This window comes from Borostomias antarcticus, assembly GCF_949987555.1.
Source record: "Borostomias antarcticus genome assembly, chromosome: 12".
NCBI lineage: Eukaryota > Metazoa > Chordata > Actinopteri > Stomiiformes > Stomiidae > Borostomias > Borostomias antarcticus.
The window spans coordinates 27185733-27201871 of NC_140245.1; the positions used below are offsets into that span (position 1 = coordinate 27185733).

General features: G+C 45.7%; 1 protein-coding gene across 5 annotated transcripts in view; it reads left to right on the top strand.

Annotated features, from left to right (window-relative positions):
- Positions 1 to 13286, top strand: part of scn1lab (sodium channel, voltage-gated, type I like, alpha b) — a gene marked incomplete at both ends in the record, with an annotated part of 56607 nt that extends 43321 nt beyond the window's left edge. For all 5 annotated transcript variants that reach the window (XM_084447267.1, XM_084447268.1, XM_084447269.1 and 2 more), the window contains 4 exons: positions 7778 to 7919; positions 11255 to 11379; positions 11696 to 11966; positions 12091 to 13286. In XM_084447267.1, coding sequence (XP_084303393.1) covers positions 7778 to 7919; positions 11255 to 11379; positions 11696 to 11966; positions 12091 to 13286 — 1734 coding nt within the window. The remainder of the gene's footprint in view (positions 1 to 7777; positions 7920 to 11254; positions 11380 to 11695; positions 11967 to 12090) is intronic.
- Between the last annotated feature and the right edge of the window lie 2853 nt (positions 13287 to 16139).

The following is a 16139-nucleotide window of genomic DNA, read 5'->3' on the forward strand; positions in this document are numbered from 1 at the left end:
TGTGCGTGTGTGTGTGTTAACTAATTTGCTACGACATCTGCAGCAGACACAGGGGTATCTATCGGACTCAGGGTGGTCTACTGGTGGTCTACTTTGGGGTATACTTTGCTGTATACTTTGGGGTACTTTGCTGTATACTTCGGGGTACTTTGTGGTATTTTGCAGTATTTTGCAGTACTTTGCATTATACTTTGGAGTACTTTACAGTACTTTGTGGTATGCTTTGGAGTACTTTGAGGTACTTTGTGGTATACTTTGGAGTACTTTGAGATACTTGGTGATTAGTAGGGCCCTTCAAAAAGGGGTTCAGTATTTTATCTTAGCCTATATAGTAGGAGACAGGATTTAATTTAAGACATAGTTTTAACTATATGAATTGAAAGCAAAATGTATGAGGCAAATTATGTGAGGCTGCTGTTCATAAACTATAGTTAAGAGCTGCTATCCATTGACTATATTTCAGATTGCAATACCATAACTCCCCCAATACTCATCTCTAAACTCAGCAACTTTCTCAACACTGGAGACAGTCTACCTCTCACCCTCAACACTGGAGAAAGTCACCCTCTCACCCTCAACACTGGGCTGTTTCATATCCTCTGTACAAACACAACTGCATAGTTACCTACAATTCCAGCTCAATTATCAATTCACTGATGACAGCTGCGGTAGGCCTGATCTCCAACACTCTCTACAGTGACTTGTCCTGCATGGTGTTGCTTCCATAGCATGTTGGTAGTGTTGATGTTCTCAGTCAGACGCCCTCTGAATCATGCATATACGGGGATGTTTGTTGTCCATGTCTGGTCCTTGGTGATCTGTACATCAACATACTGTACTTGTAAATACACTGTCTCCACAGGGGTCCCACTGCTGTTCAGGCAATTGGCCGCTCCTGCTTCCTGCTAGTCCACTAGAATCACTTTCATCTTCCTGCTTCCTGCTGTAGTCCACTAGCATCTCCATTATCTTACTGACGTTCAGGTGGAGGTTGTTGCCCTGACAACATTTAGTTTGGCACTCCACCCCCTCCACGAAGGCCTTCTCATTATTGTTGGAGATCAGGCCTACCGCAGCTGTGTCATCAGTGAATTGATAATTGAGCTAGAAGCGTAGGTACAGTAACTATACAGTCGTGTTTGTACAGAGGATATGAAAGAGCCCAGTGTTGAGGGTGAGAGGGTGACTTTCTCCAGTGTTTAGGGTGAGAGAAGATGAGGTGAGGCTGTCCACTCTCAACACCTGAGGTCTGCCCTTCAGGAAGTCCAGGATCCACCTGTGCAGGAAGGGTTTAATCTCCAATCTCCATCCTGCATTTGGAGATGAGTATGGGGGAGTTGTGTGGGCATTACTGTGCAGGGTTGTGTGATGTGTAGTGCAGTAGATCTGTGGTAGTAGTGCTTGTAGTTAGTGCATGCTGCATGCCGCTTCTGCTTGCCACTCTGCTTTCAGCTACCGCCGCCAGCTAGCCCTCCTTATGGAGGGTGAAAAAGGGAGCCGAGTGCATAAGTCTTCTGCCAGTACAAAGCCACTCCACCGCCAAGACTCCTACAGTGCCTCCCCGCGGCCACACATGGTAAATGTGTAACTCGCGGTCCCAGGCTAAACTGTAGGGGATCTCGGTGTGTGGACACACACTGGCTCCTGCCAACCACTGTCCCAGCTATGGCAAATAGCATCGGCAGATGTGGCTCACAGCCATAGTAGGCAACCCATCTAGGAGAAGGTCACTCCGAACAAAAACCACAGGTGCTGCTTGTGCCTGGCTCCGCACCGTATACCATCTGGAGGTGTGGAGCAAGGGCGGATGAGGGTTTTAAGCCCAAAACGGCCAGAGTAGGGCTGTGAGGAGTTGCGCCCCACAGTCCTTAACCAGCAAAAAGCCCTGATGGAAGAACACTGAAGAGATACCCAGCCCGGAGGAAGCCCGGGGCCCCCGTCTGGAGCCAGGCCCGGACGGAGAGCCCGTCTGCAAGCGCCTGGTGGCTGGGCTTTTCATGGAGCCCGGCCCGGCCCAGCCCGAAAGAGCAACGTGGAAACAACATCTCCGTCTCATCCGTCCCGTGGACCCACCACCCGTGGGAGGAACTGTCAGGGACGGGTGCGCTGCCAACTAGGTGGCAGTGAAGGCAGAGGGCACTGACGGACCGGACCCAGGCGGCAAAGGCTGGCTCTGGGGACATGGAACATGACCTCACTGGGGGGGAAGGAGCCGGAGCTTGTGAGGGAGGTGGAGCGATACCAATTACACCTGGTGGGGCTAACCTCCACGCACAGCACCGGCACCAGAACCAAACTCCTGGATAGGGGTTGTACTTCTCCGGAGTAGCTTATGGTATGGAGCGTAAGGCAGGTATGGCTATACTAGCTAGCCCCCAGCTGAGCGCCTCTGTGCTGGAGTTCACCCCAGTGGACGAGAGGGTCGCCTCCGTGCACCTTAGGACTGTGGGGGGGGGGACTCTGACTGTGGTTTGTGCTTATGCACCGAACAGCAGTTCGGAGTACTCGGCCTTTCTGCAGACCCTAAGTGGAGTCCTATTTGGGACTCCTGCAGGGGACTCCACTGTCCTATTGGGGGACTTCAAGGCACATATGGGCAATGATGGAGAAACTTGAAGGGGTGTGATTGAGAGGCATGGCCACCACGATCTGAACCCGAGTGGTGTTTTGTTGTTGGACTTCTGTGCTAGTCACGGTTTGTCCATAACAAACACCATGTTTGAACACAAGGATGCCCACAAGAACACCTGGCATCAGAAAACCTTAGGTCGATGATCGTTTTTGTTATTGTATCATCTGATCTGAGGCCATGTGTTTTGGACACTCAGGTGAAGAGAGGGGCAGAGCTGTCCACTGATCACCATCTGGTGTTGAGCTGGTTTCGATGGCAGAGGAAGTCTCTGGACAGACCTGGAAAACCCAAGTGTGTAGTGAGGGTTAACTGGGAACGTCTGGAGGAAGAGCCTGTCCGGAGAGATTTCAATTGCCACCTCCGGCAGAACTTTTCAGGCATCCCTGTGGAGGTTGGGGACATCGAACATGAGTGGTCAGTGTTCAAAGCCTCCATTGCTGAAGCTGCGGCTGGGAGCTGTGGCCTGAGGGCCATAGGTACTTCAAGGGGCGGTAACCCCCAGACACCGTGGTGGACACGGGGGGTCAGGGAAGCCGTCCGACTGAAGGAGGGATATGTTAGCCCGGAGGATCCCAAAAGCAGTTGCAGGGTATCGACTGGCCCGGAGGGCTGCAGCTTCGGCCGTGACCAAGGCAAAGCAGTGGGTGTGGGAGCAGTTCAGAGGAACCATGGAGAAGGACTTTCTGTTGGCACCAAGGTGTTTCTGGAAGACCATCAGACACCTCAGGAAGGGAAAGTGGGGGACCATCCAAGCTGTATACAGCAAGGATGGGACACTGCTGACCTCAACTGAGGAGGTTGTTGAGCGTTGGAAGGAGCAATTTGAGGAACTCCTGAACCCGACTAATCCACCCTCTACGATTGAGGCAGAGCCGCAAGATGATGGGGGGTCATCGTCAATTTCCCTGGAGGAGGTCACTGACTTTGTCAAACAACTCCAAAGTGGCAAAGCCCCAGGGACTGATGAGATCCGTCCAGAAATGCTGAAGGCGCTGGGTGTTGAGGGGCTGTCTTGGTTGACACGCCTCTTTAACATTGCGTGGAAGTCTGGGTCAGTGCCAAAGGAGTGGCAGACTGGGGTGGTGGTCCCAATATTCAAAAAAGGGGACCAGAGGGTGTGTGCCAATTACAGAGGCATCACATTACTCAGGCTCCCAGGGAAAGTGTACTCCAAGGTGCTGGAAAGGAGGGTCCGGCCAATAGTCGAACCTCAGATTGAAGAGGAACAATTTCATCCTGGTCGCGGAACCACCAGCCATCCAATCCCTGTACACCCAGAGCAAGAGCTGTGTCCGTGTTCTTGGCAGTAAGTCAAGATTTTAATGGACAGGATATTGAGGCGTAGCCGTGGGGAGGTGGGTTTGCAGTTTGGTGAGCTGGGGATCGCGTCGCTGCTGTTTGCAGATGATGTGGTCCTGATGGCATCATTGGCCTGCGACCTCCAGCACTCTCTGGATAGGTTCGCAACTGAGTGTGAAGTGGCTGGGATGAGAATCAGCACTTCTAAATCTGAGGCCATGGTTCTCAGCAGGAAACCAGTGGTCTGTCCGCTTCGAGTAGGAAATTAGTCCTTACCCCAAGTGAAGGAGTTCAAGTATCTGGGGGTCTTGTTCACAAGTGAGGGAACCATGGAGAGGGAGTTTGGCTGGAGAATCGGAGCAGCTGGTGCGGTTCTGCAGTCGCTTTACCGCACTGTTGTGACGAAAAGAGAGCTGAGCCAAAAGGCAAGCTCTCGATCTACTGGTCTATCTTCGTCCCCACCCTCACCTATGGTCATGAAGGATGGGTCATGACCGAAAGAACGAGATCACAGATACAAGTGACCGAAATGAGTTTTCTCCAGAGGGTGGCTGGGGTCTCCCTGAGAGATTGGGTGAGAAGTTCAGTCATCCAGGAGAGACTCAGAGTAGAGCCGCTGCTCCTTTGCGTTGAAAGGAGCCAGTTGAGGTGGTTCGGGCACCTAGTTTGGATGCCTCCTGGGAGGTGTTCCAGGCGTGTCCGGCTGGTAGGAGGCCACGGGCAGACCTGCAGACTCTGGAGTAGTGAAAAAGGTGACGACATACAAAACTAAAACCCTCTAGATTCACTGAAACTACCATGGTTAACATAAAAAAGGTGGTTGTAGCCAAAAGGTGACAAGTTTGCAGGTCTGCACGGGGTAGACCCAGGACTAGGTGGCGGGACTACATCTCCGCACTGGCCTGTGAGCGGCTAAAGATTCCCCAGGCAGAGCTGGTTGATGCTGCTAGGGAAAGGGATGTCTGGGGCCCCCTGCTGGAACTGCTGCCTCCGCGACCCAACCCCAGATAAGCGGATGAAGATGGATGGATGGATGATGGATGGATATGGGGGAGTTATGGTATTGCAATCTGAAATATAGTCGATGGATAGCAGCTCTTAACTATAGTTGATGAACAGCAGCCTCACATAATTTGCCTCATACACTTTGCTTTCAATTCATAGAATTAAATCAGTTCCTGTCTCCTACTATATAGGCTAAGATAAAATACTGAACCCCTTTTTGAAGGGCCTTACTAATCACTAAGTACCTCACTCTAAAGTATACCACAAAGTACCTCAAAATACTCCAAAGTATACCACAAAGTACTCCAAAGAATAGCGCAAAGTACTGCAAAATACCACAAAGTATACAGCAAAGTACCCCAAAGTGTACAGCAAAGTACCCCAAAGTATACCATGTAGTACCGCAAAGGACCCCAAAGTATATCACAAAGTACTGCAAAGTACTCCAAAGCATACTGCAAAGTATCTCCGTATACCACAAAGTACCACAAATTACCACACATTACTGCAAAGTATGGGTAAGTACCTCAATGTATACCACAAAGTACTACAAAGTACCGCAAAGTATAACGCGAAGTACCCTAAGTATACTGCAAAGTACTGCAAAGTACCACAAAGTACTCCAAAGCACACCACTAAGTACCTCAACGTATATCTAAAAGTATCGCAAAGTACCCCAACGTTTACTGCAAACTACAGCAAAATATCCAAGTACCTCAAAGTACCCCAAAGTATACTGCAGAGTACTGCAAAGTATGGTTGTGTACCCCAAAGTATACCACAAAGTACTGCACAAAGTAAAGCACAAAGTACCGCAAAGTACTCCAAAGCATAGGCTACTGCAAAGTACCTCCGTATACCACAAAGTACCACAAATTACCACACATTACTGCAAAGTATGGGTAAGTACCTCAATGTATACCACAAAGTACTACAAAGTACCCCAAAGTATAACGGAATGTACCCAAAGTATACTGCAAAGAACTGCAGAGTACCAAAAAGTACCCCAAAGTATACCCCTAAGGACCACAAAGTACTCCAAAGCACACCACAAAGTATCTCAAAGTATTCCACAAAGTACTGCAAAGTACCCCAACGTTTACTGCAAACTACCGAAAAATATCAAAGTACCTCAAAGTACCCTAAAGTATACTGCAGAGTACTGCAAAGTATTGCTGTGTACCCCAAAGTATACCACAAAGTACTGCAAAGTATACCAGAGTAGCCCAAAGTATACCACAAAGTACCTCAAAGCACCCCGAAGTATACTGCAAAGTATCATAAGACACACTAAAGTATACACAAGTACCACAAAGTACGCCAAAGTATACCACAAAGGACCCTAACAGTATTATTCATTCGCTTTTTTAGATTATTACATTATCAGTCAAGTATTACGTTACCAGTTTTGAAAAAAAAGACCCACCTGATAATGTAATAACTTGACCAATATTGTAATAAGGTATTACATTATCAGAAAAATGGTATTACATTATCAGTCAGGACATTTTATTACATTATTGGTTAAGTTATTACATTATCAGGTTTTATTACATTTTCGATTGAGTTAAGTCAAACCTTTATTACATTATCAGGCGTTATTACATTATCAGTTAATTGTTACATTATCGGGTGCTACAAGCCTTTCCAGATGAACTAGAATCTTACTTTATGGCGAATTATATGTCAGAACGCCAACTAACACCTTGGTGAGTTTCTTGTCTTTGAAATCGAGAGTTTAACATGTTTTTGAAAGATTTTTCACGGTGCCCACCCACATCCATTGTATGACAAAAACGGTGGTAGAGCAATTATCAGACTTTCTCAAAAGTGCTAGTTTTGTCAACGTTTTGAACTGAACCATTGTATATGATCATAAGTAACCTTAAAACAGGGCTAAACATGTATTTTCCCTTTACTACTCCTTTAAGACCATACAGGTGCATGGACTTGTTTGCCCACTAGATGGAGACGTTATTGTCCTCTTACTCACTCTACCATGGTTTGTCGAGAGATTACTTTGGTCAATCATTGATACACATGATGTGACATTTGTAGCGCCAGATATGTCTGTATCTCAACATCCATTATTGGACTTTTGACCATACAGGTTCATGGACTTGTTGGCTATTAAAACAGCGCTCATCTGTCGTTGCTTTCTACACAAAAAACTGTGTCTCAGTGTAGGGACAGTCCATTCTAGACAGGGGCCTTTTTAGCTTGATTAGTGTCATCAACCACATGAGCTGGTTAGAGCTCACACTCGTTATAAGTTGTTTTTTCAATTGCCAGTACATTAAGATTTGAAGACAAACTAGTATGCTATGTATTTCAGTAAAATTACAGTCTATTCTACTGAGGGACACTTCTACTTTTCAAATCCAGACTTTAGATAAAATAAAATATTCCTGGCTTGTTTACTCATTGTTTTACATGTTCGGGGTTTCATAGATTAGGAGTGTATCATATTAATTCAAAAATAATTTCCATCTTTCCACTCCATCATTGCCACATAGGAATATGCATCATGGGTGGGGGACAACATGTTTACTGTGCACTTGTTTTCTAACAACCCAAAGATCTGTTTATTACGAAAAAATAATAATACAAATCACCATTTTGCCAGCCCCACCCATCCCCCACCCTCTGATTGGTCACAGACTGCGGATTGCCACTTAGTGCACACACGAAAATAGAGCCCAATGTATCAACTATTTGGGGTTTGATATAAAAAAAATAAGACTGCGTTTCCTTTGTTCAACGTGTATTTCTCTGGTAAAGAGTTGTAAATGGTAGACAATAAAATGTGTGTTTTGAGGGGATTTCTTGTGTGTGTTTCAGTTGGAGGATCAGCCCCAGTATGAAGTGAACCTCTACATGTACCTCTACTTTGTCATCTTCATCATCTTTGGCTCCTTCTTCACCCTCAACCTCTTCATTGGTGTCATCATCGACAACTTCAACCAACAGAAGAAAAAGATGAGTATTATGCACACATAGTTTTGTCTGGGTCTCTGTGTATTTGCATTGGCTGGTCTGTGTCACGGCAATGAGGGCGTTGACAGTTCAGTTGGATTAATTTGTATTCACATGGGGCAGGGTGACCGGCAGCACTGAAGACTACACTGAATACAGCAGACATGATATGACACACACACCCTCCAGCTCTCTCGCTTTCATTCTCTCTCTCTCTCTCTCTCTCTCTCTCTCTCACTCACTCACTCACACACACACACACACACACACTCGGGAGTTCTTACATATCCTCCAGCTCTATCTCTCTTTTTTACATTTCCCCCAAAACTCTTTTTTTAGTCTTCAATGGTAAAGGGAACACTCAGCATTGTCTTGTGTCTGCCAACGCTACAGTGCCCACTAACATCTGGGTTTGGTCTTCAGTGTGAAAGGGAACACTCAGCATTCAGTCTTGTGTCTGCCAACGCTGCAGTAGGCACGGGTATTTCTCGGCTCTGATGTTAACACCAACGCCAGGTAGACACGCTAATTCAGAATAGATATACAGATAGATAGCTCTTTATTCCCCCATGGGGAAATTTCTGTTTCACAGCAGATTAAGAGAGTAGGGTTAATAAAATATGCAGAATAAGAATACATAATAAATAGTAAATAGAAAGAGGATAAATAGGGTGGACACAGTTACAAATAAACTAACAAAATAACTAAAAACAGATAATAAAAGAAGTCCATCACAGTACAGTAAGTGCTTTCCAGTCCATAAACGAGGTTCATTAGTCCTGTAAAGTGGCCATCGTGGGCCTCAGAGACCTCGATGCACGCTGGAGGAGTCAGGCGTTGTTATACAGCCGAATGGCTGCAGGGATGAAGCAGCGTCTGAAGCGCTCCTTTGAGCACCTCGGGAACGGGGATGTCATAAAAGCTCCTCTAGGTGTAATGTGTAGGTGTCCCAATGCAGTTGTCCATATACAGTAGTGTATGTAGTAGCCTACCGAATTAAATCAAACTCAAAATTGCTTAAAAACATTTTTGGCTGTTTGCTATCAACATAGGCTAGTCCAGGACTTCTCACAAGCCTCTACTGTTCGTTTGAAGTCTTGCTTCCAATATCACCCGCGACCCTTCTCTAGCGCTTTGTGATGTCAAACGTGACGCGCCAGAAAAAACAACAGAAGGGCGTACTCGTCCTCTGGTAATGTACAAAGCTGTCAATCGCCTATTCATCCTGCATTTCCTCCCCTGCGTTTAAAAAAGCCTGTCTCACTCGCACGCTCTCTCTTTCTCTCTCTCTCCCCTTCTCCTTCCCCCCCCTTCCCCCCCCTCCCCACCCCTCTCTCTCCCCCCTCTCTCCCCCTTCCCCCCCCTCTCTCTCCCCCTCCTCTCCCCCTTCCCCCCCTCTCTCTCCCCCTTCCCCCCCCTCTCTCCCTCCCTCTCTCCCCCCTTCCCCCCTTCCCCTCTCCCTCCATCCTTCCCCCCCTCTCCCACTCATATACATACATAAGAGATATATCTAGTAGTACAAACACTGTATACACATACGTACATACATGCACACCTCCACAACACTCAGAAAGCTCAGGCACTGTTATACAGCTCCGTATTGCACCTGGGTGGGTTGAGCCTGTGGCTGAAAGGGCTCCCCATCTGCCACAGCTCGCCATGCAGGGGATGGGAGGGGCTGTCTAGAATAGACTTGTTATAATGACAATACCCAAACAATAATGAGCAAAGAGGGTAAGCCTTACAAACAAGAAAACACAAAGGGGTGTGCCTAAAACAAAAAGGGCCCTGAGCTTCCCTACCCACTAAAACTACTACTAGGCCCTCAACACTAACCTGACTACTACACAGAAAGAAACTACTACTAGGCCCTCAACACTAACCTAACTACTACACAGAAAGGAACTACTACTAGGCCCTCAACACTAACCTGACTACTACACAGAAACTACTACTAGGCCCTCAACACTAACCTAACTACTACACAGAAATGAACTACTACTAGGCCCTCAACACTAACCTGACTACTACACAGAAAGGAACTACTACTAGGCCCTCAACACTAACCTAACTACTACACAGAAAGGAACTACTACTAGGCCCTCAACACTAACCTGACTACTACACAGAAAGAAACTACTACTAGGCCCTCAACACTAACCTGACTACTACACAGAAACTACTACTAGGTCCTCAACACTAACCTGACTACTACACAGAAAGAAACTACTACTAGGTCCTCAACACTAACCTGACTACTACACAGAAAGGTGCGACACCCACTCGCCCTAACAGTTTACCCACAGGTTTCTTAACTAACCCTTCTCCAAAATGGCTGCTGGAGACCCAGACCCTAACAACTAACAAAAACCCACACAGAACACTAGTATCAAAAATAGAACAAGTAGGCAACAAACAAGCAATGCAACCCTCTCCTGCTCTGCACAGGAAACGAGACAGGATATATAGGTGACATGATCTTTCTCTGATTGGACAACAGGACATGATCTTCCTCTGATTGGACAACAGGACATGATCTTCCTCTGATTGGACAACAGGACAGGGGGATTATTGGACGCAGGTGGAACCAATGATTAGTTGATTGACTGGACACAGACGAGAACAGAAGAGAACAGAAGAGAGAGCAGAACATAACAGAGAACAACAGAGAACAGAACAGAGAGCAGAACAGAGAGCAGAACAGAGAACAGAAGAGAGAGCAGAACAGAGAGCAGAACAGAAGAGAGAGCAGAACAGAGAGCAGAACAGAGAACAACAGAGAACAGAACAGAGAACAGAAGAGAAAACAGAAGAGAGAACAGAAGAGAAAATAGAAGAGAGAACAGAACAGAGAGCAGAACAGAACGATAGGAGGTTGTAACAGTGGCCGCATGTGTCCAAGACAGTTCCTCTGGCATTTCTCCAGAGGAAGGGACAGAAAGAAGAGATGATAGATCAGAGGAATAAGAGAGAGAGAGAGAGGACAGGGATGGAGAGAGGGGGAGGGGGAATACAGTGAGTAATGCTTGGAGCTGCAGCTTCCTGTACATTGATGTGTGTTGGCAAGTCCAGGTGTCTGTGTGTATTTGTGCGCGTGTGTGTGTGGAAGGGGGGGGGGGGGTTGGGGCCCTGAGCTTGGTACAGATGGGTGTCATCGCCACTCCTCCATGGAGTAATGCATCACACATCCACAGGGCAGCACAAGAACAGCTCACAGAGTCCCTGACACGGACATGGTCTGTGGGAGTGTTTGTTTTGCAGTGATTATACAGTATAGATAACGTGACTGAAAGTATAGCGACAAAATGTCCTCTGACCTCCGACTATGTGATTTTAACCAAGGTTTGTGTTGCTCCCCTCACTTTGGCGGTCAGGACATCTTTATGACGGAGGAACAGAAGAAATACTACAACGCCATGAAGAAGCTGGGCTCAAAGAAACCCCAGAAGCCTATTCCCAGGCCGACGGTATTAGCTGTCCTTGGAGTTTATATTTAGAATAATACTCGTCACATTAAGGCATTTTGACCAGACACACACATCAGGTTAAACCTAGACTAGAACTCAAAGGCTCTTTAAAGAGAGAATCTCCACGTAGTTGGTTTAATACAGTATGCACTCAGGGAAATCTAATCTGTACCCTTATATGTTGGTTCCATTGCATAATACTGTCACTCCCACTGAAAACATAATGGTTTCTTGCGATATGCCAAATACAAGAAAAGTAATACATTTAGGAATGAATAACATGTAATTTGTTTGTTCCTCTGTCCCCCTCCACTAGAACATGTTCCAAGGCTGCGTGTTTGACTTCATCACAAAGCAAGCTTTTGATATTATCATCATGATCCTCATCTGCCTTAATATGGTCACTATGATGGTGGAAACGGATGACCAGACTCCAGACATGGACATTATTCTGTACCGGATCAACCTTGTTTTCATAGTGCTCTTCACCGGGGAGTGCGTGCTGAAGATGATATCCCTGCGCCATTACTACTTCACCATTGGCTGGAATGTATTTGACTTTGTGGTTGTCATTCTGTCGATTGTAGGTAAGAACGCAAACGTTTAAGCGATATAAAACAAAATCATTTGAAATAATACTTTAATTTTTTTAATTTTTTAACAAACAATTGTAAATGTTGGTCTAAATGGTGTTTCTGTTTGTCTTTGCAGGCATGTTTTTATCTGAACTTATTGAGAAGTACTTTGTCTCCCCCACGTTATTCCGCGTCATCCGTCTGGCCAGGATAGGGCGGATTCTCCGTCTTATCAAAGGCGCCAAGGGCATCCGGACGCTTCTCTTTGCCTTGATGATGTCACTTCCCGCCTTGTTCAACATCGGCCTCCTGCTCTTCCTGGTCATGTTCATTTATGCCATCTTCGGCATGTCCAACTTCGCCTACGTCAAGCGGGAGGCCGGCATCGACGACATGTTCAACTTCGAGACCTTCGGCAACAGCATGATCTGCCTGTTCCAGATCACCACCTCGGGTGGCTGGGACGGACTGCTGGCTCCCATCCTCAACAAGCGCGAGCCCGACTGCGACAGCCAGATGGAGCACCCAGGAAACCTCTACAAGGGCAACTGTGGCAACCCGTCAGTAGGCATCTTATTCTTCGTCAGCTACATCATCATCTGCTTCCTCATCGTGGTCAACATGTACATCGCCGTCATCCTGGAGAACTTCAGCGTGGCCACGGAGGAGAGCGCCGAGCCGCTGAGCGAGGACGACTTTGAGATGTTCTACGAGGTGTGGGAGCGCTTCGACCCCGACGCCACGCAGTTCGTGGAGTACGAGAAGCTGTCGGACTTCGCGGATGCCCTGGACCCGCCCCTGCGCATTCCCAAGCCCAACAAACTCCAGCTGATCTCCATGGACCTTCCCATGGTGAGTGGGGAGCGCATCCACTGTCTGGACATCCTCTTCGCCTTCACCAAGCGGGTTCTGGGCGAGGGAGGAGAGATGGACCTGCTCCGCGGGCAGATGGAGGAGCGCTTCATGGCCGCCAACCCCTCCAAGGTGTCCTACGAGCCCATCACCAGCACTCTACGCCGGAAGCAGGAGGACATGTCGGCCGTGATCATCCAGAGAGCGTTCCGAGGGTACCTGATTCGCTGCGCCATAAAGAAAGCCTCGGTCCTCTACAGGGAGCAGCTGCGCGAAGGCATGCGAGACCCGGAGAAAGAGGTCCTGGTGGTGGCCAAGTTTACGGAGAACTCCACCTCGGAGAAAACAGACATGACGCCCTCCACGGCCTCGCCGCCCTCGTACAACAGCGTGACGAAGAGTCACGAAAAGGACAAGTACGAAAACGACAAGAGGGAGAAAGAGGACAAAGGGAAAGACTCGAGGGACAAGAAGAAATAAACGGTGATGGAGGGGGGTTAGAGGGGATATTACTTAGAGGTTTTGCGACGAAGTTAAACTTGTTTACAGCCTGAGGATTGGCGTGCGCTTCTATGCCAAACTGACCAAGTCTTAGACCTTGATGAGAGAGATCAAATATAAGGGAGCTATGATATATTAAAGACTGTTTTAAAGTGGTCATACTCTCACAGGACCAAGGGTGATAACCTGTTCCATATCCAACGAACAGTTATGTGGTGGAAATGACAACGTGGAAAAGGCTGTTTGCAAAATGCTTGTGATTTTCCTATCTGGTGTGGTTACTATCTGACACACTTGAGTGTATACTGTTAAGTTGTCTGTAGCTAGTGCCGCTGCTACTCCTGTACATCCAGTGTCTTGAATTAAAAGTTGCTGTATTACTCTGTTTTTCTTTTTTGGGGGGGATTACCGTTTCTTTTTTTTTCATGGCAATTTTTTTTTTTACTCATCGTGTAAACTGAGAGAATGTGTTCACTGTTCCCAACATTTCAAACGGCAAGCGCAGCACAAGGGAAGCTACAGAATATATCCATGTTTGAAGACAAACATTGCGCTGGTTTTCCTCTGCTCCACAGTGCTTGGGGCTAAGACAAACCAAAATTATATCCCTCGTAAAAAAATAAGTCAAAATACAAGCACAAACCCCAACTGTCAAGCCAACGGTGGATGCCACTTTCCAATTGTAAAATTGTGCATCAAATTAATTGCCTTGAATTCGTTTCAAGGAACTAGTCTTTGAATCTGAATGTACGTATGTCAGCAGGTGAAATGAGACATTCACTGATTCTGTATTCAGTTCTGCTTATATTCATTGACGTTCATGGTCATGCTTGTGTCTTCACTCTTGGTCTCTCTTGGTCACTCTCTCTGCCCTGCCTCTCTCAATCTCGTCCTGTTCGCCCCTATCCCTTCTCTATGTCAAAACTCTTGTAAGATACAGTATGTCTACATAATGAATAATACTAAAGGAAAATGTTGATCTTTATCAAAGCTGTCTAACTAGAATATGAGACTATGACACAAGGCATTTAGAAGTTAGATGTCACAAATGTTTGTACATCATACACATATTCAATGATTTTGCCTGAAAAGCAAAGTCGTTCAACATAGTGGTTGCGTTAAGTTTGTAAATAATATGGTTTATAGGCCCGCAGTATGCATTACACTTACATTTGATGTAAGAGCACTTTTTATCCTCACCCCTATGTAATAACTTGTATGGATATTACACAATTTGTATGTATGTGTGTGTGTGCGTGCGTGTGTGTGTGTGTGTGTGTGTGCGTGCGCGTGTATGCATGGCTGTCTTTGTGTATGTGTGTATTCAAACTGGGGTCTACGGTTGGCTTACGTTATGATTGTTATAAATAGTGTTTTTAACTGTAGATATGTGTGCTTTTTAAAATTCAGGTTTGGTTCTTCATTTTTCTATCAATTATTCTGCACTGTAACAGATGGAACTCATGTATGGTCCACATTTCTGTAGATATGAACCATGAAACAGTCGGTAGCCATCTCTCATTGAAGCTTGTAGTGTACTAGTGAACTGCATGCAGGTCCCAACAACTATCCGCTCATATGGTGATATTATTTTAAAATGCCAAAAGAATAAAGAACATATTTTTTGTACTTGCTTGTTAAATTGCTCTATTAATTTATCACATTCTGTTCCATTCAATGGTTCAATGATGATACTGTATATGACACCAGGTTTGCAGTCTACCGTCTATGAGAAAGTGTGATTGCATACTACCGAATATTTGGTTGAAGGGATCATTCATGTGATTCAAGTACATGTTACACAAAAAATGTATCAATTTGCAAACTCTGTGACAAGTGACATTTTTGTTATAACCAAAGATGTGACAACGAAACACAAAATTTAGATTTCCAAAATAAAAAAAAATTGGGGAAGCATATTTTGTACATAGATTATTTTCTCTGGTGATAAGACGTTAAGTCATATGATATGAGTAGGCAAGATAGATAAAGCTTTGCTAATAACATTATACTTTAACTCTAAAATGAAGACTTTTAGTGTTGCAGGGGTGCAAACTTGTAAGCGAGACAGATAGTGAAATGTAGAGAAGCAGATATGACCTTAGCTAGACCATAGCTCCTCCTCTGGGCATAGACAGATAGTGAACTGTAGAGAACCTGGTCCAGATATGACTATTAGCCCCTGAGACAGAACCTCTCTATCCCTATCAATCCAGAAGTAGAGGGCAGCTGAGAATACTTAGACGCTAACATCTTGGGAACATGAATAAAATATATTGACTTCTCAGAAAATAAAGGATTTGTCTTCTGTCTAGACGTCAGTTGGTTTTTGTGTTAAGCAATGTATTCATACTGGAAGAACAGGGAGTGGCTGGGTTCATTCTGCTCAAGAACATACAGGTGGATTTCCTAAGGGCACTATGACAGAAATATGTACAGTATTTTACACTACAATATATGTGTATAATGGCACAAAATAATGTAGACTAAAGAAGAGTGGGAGGGTTAGGGAGATGGTGCCTATGCAGAAAAATGTGTCAGTTCATGCACCTGACATTCATCTTTTTGTGGCTTTAATTGCCAATTCCGTTTTTCAGTTAAACCTGCCAAAAGGCCTTGAACAGTTTTACCTAGCTTATGGTATGACAGCAGACAGACTGATTGATGCTTTTTCTTTCTTTCTTTTTTAAGCTGCCTCAGTTTTGCAATGAGAACCAACACACCAGTAGACTATTCTGCTCCTCGTTGTACAATTGAATGATCACTGCCTGTTGTAGTTTTATCGGGTTAGTAGAACTGTCAAGTTCTGGACCTGGCACATGAAAGACCTAC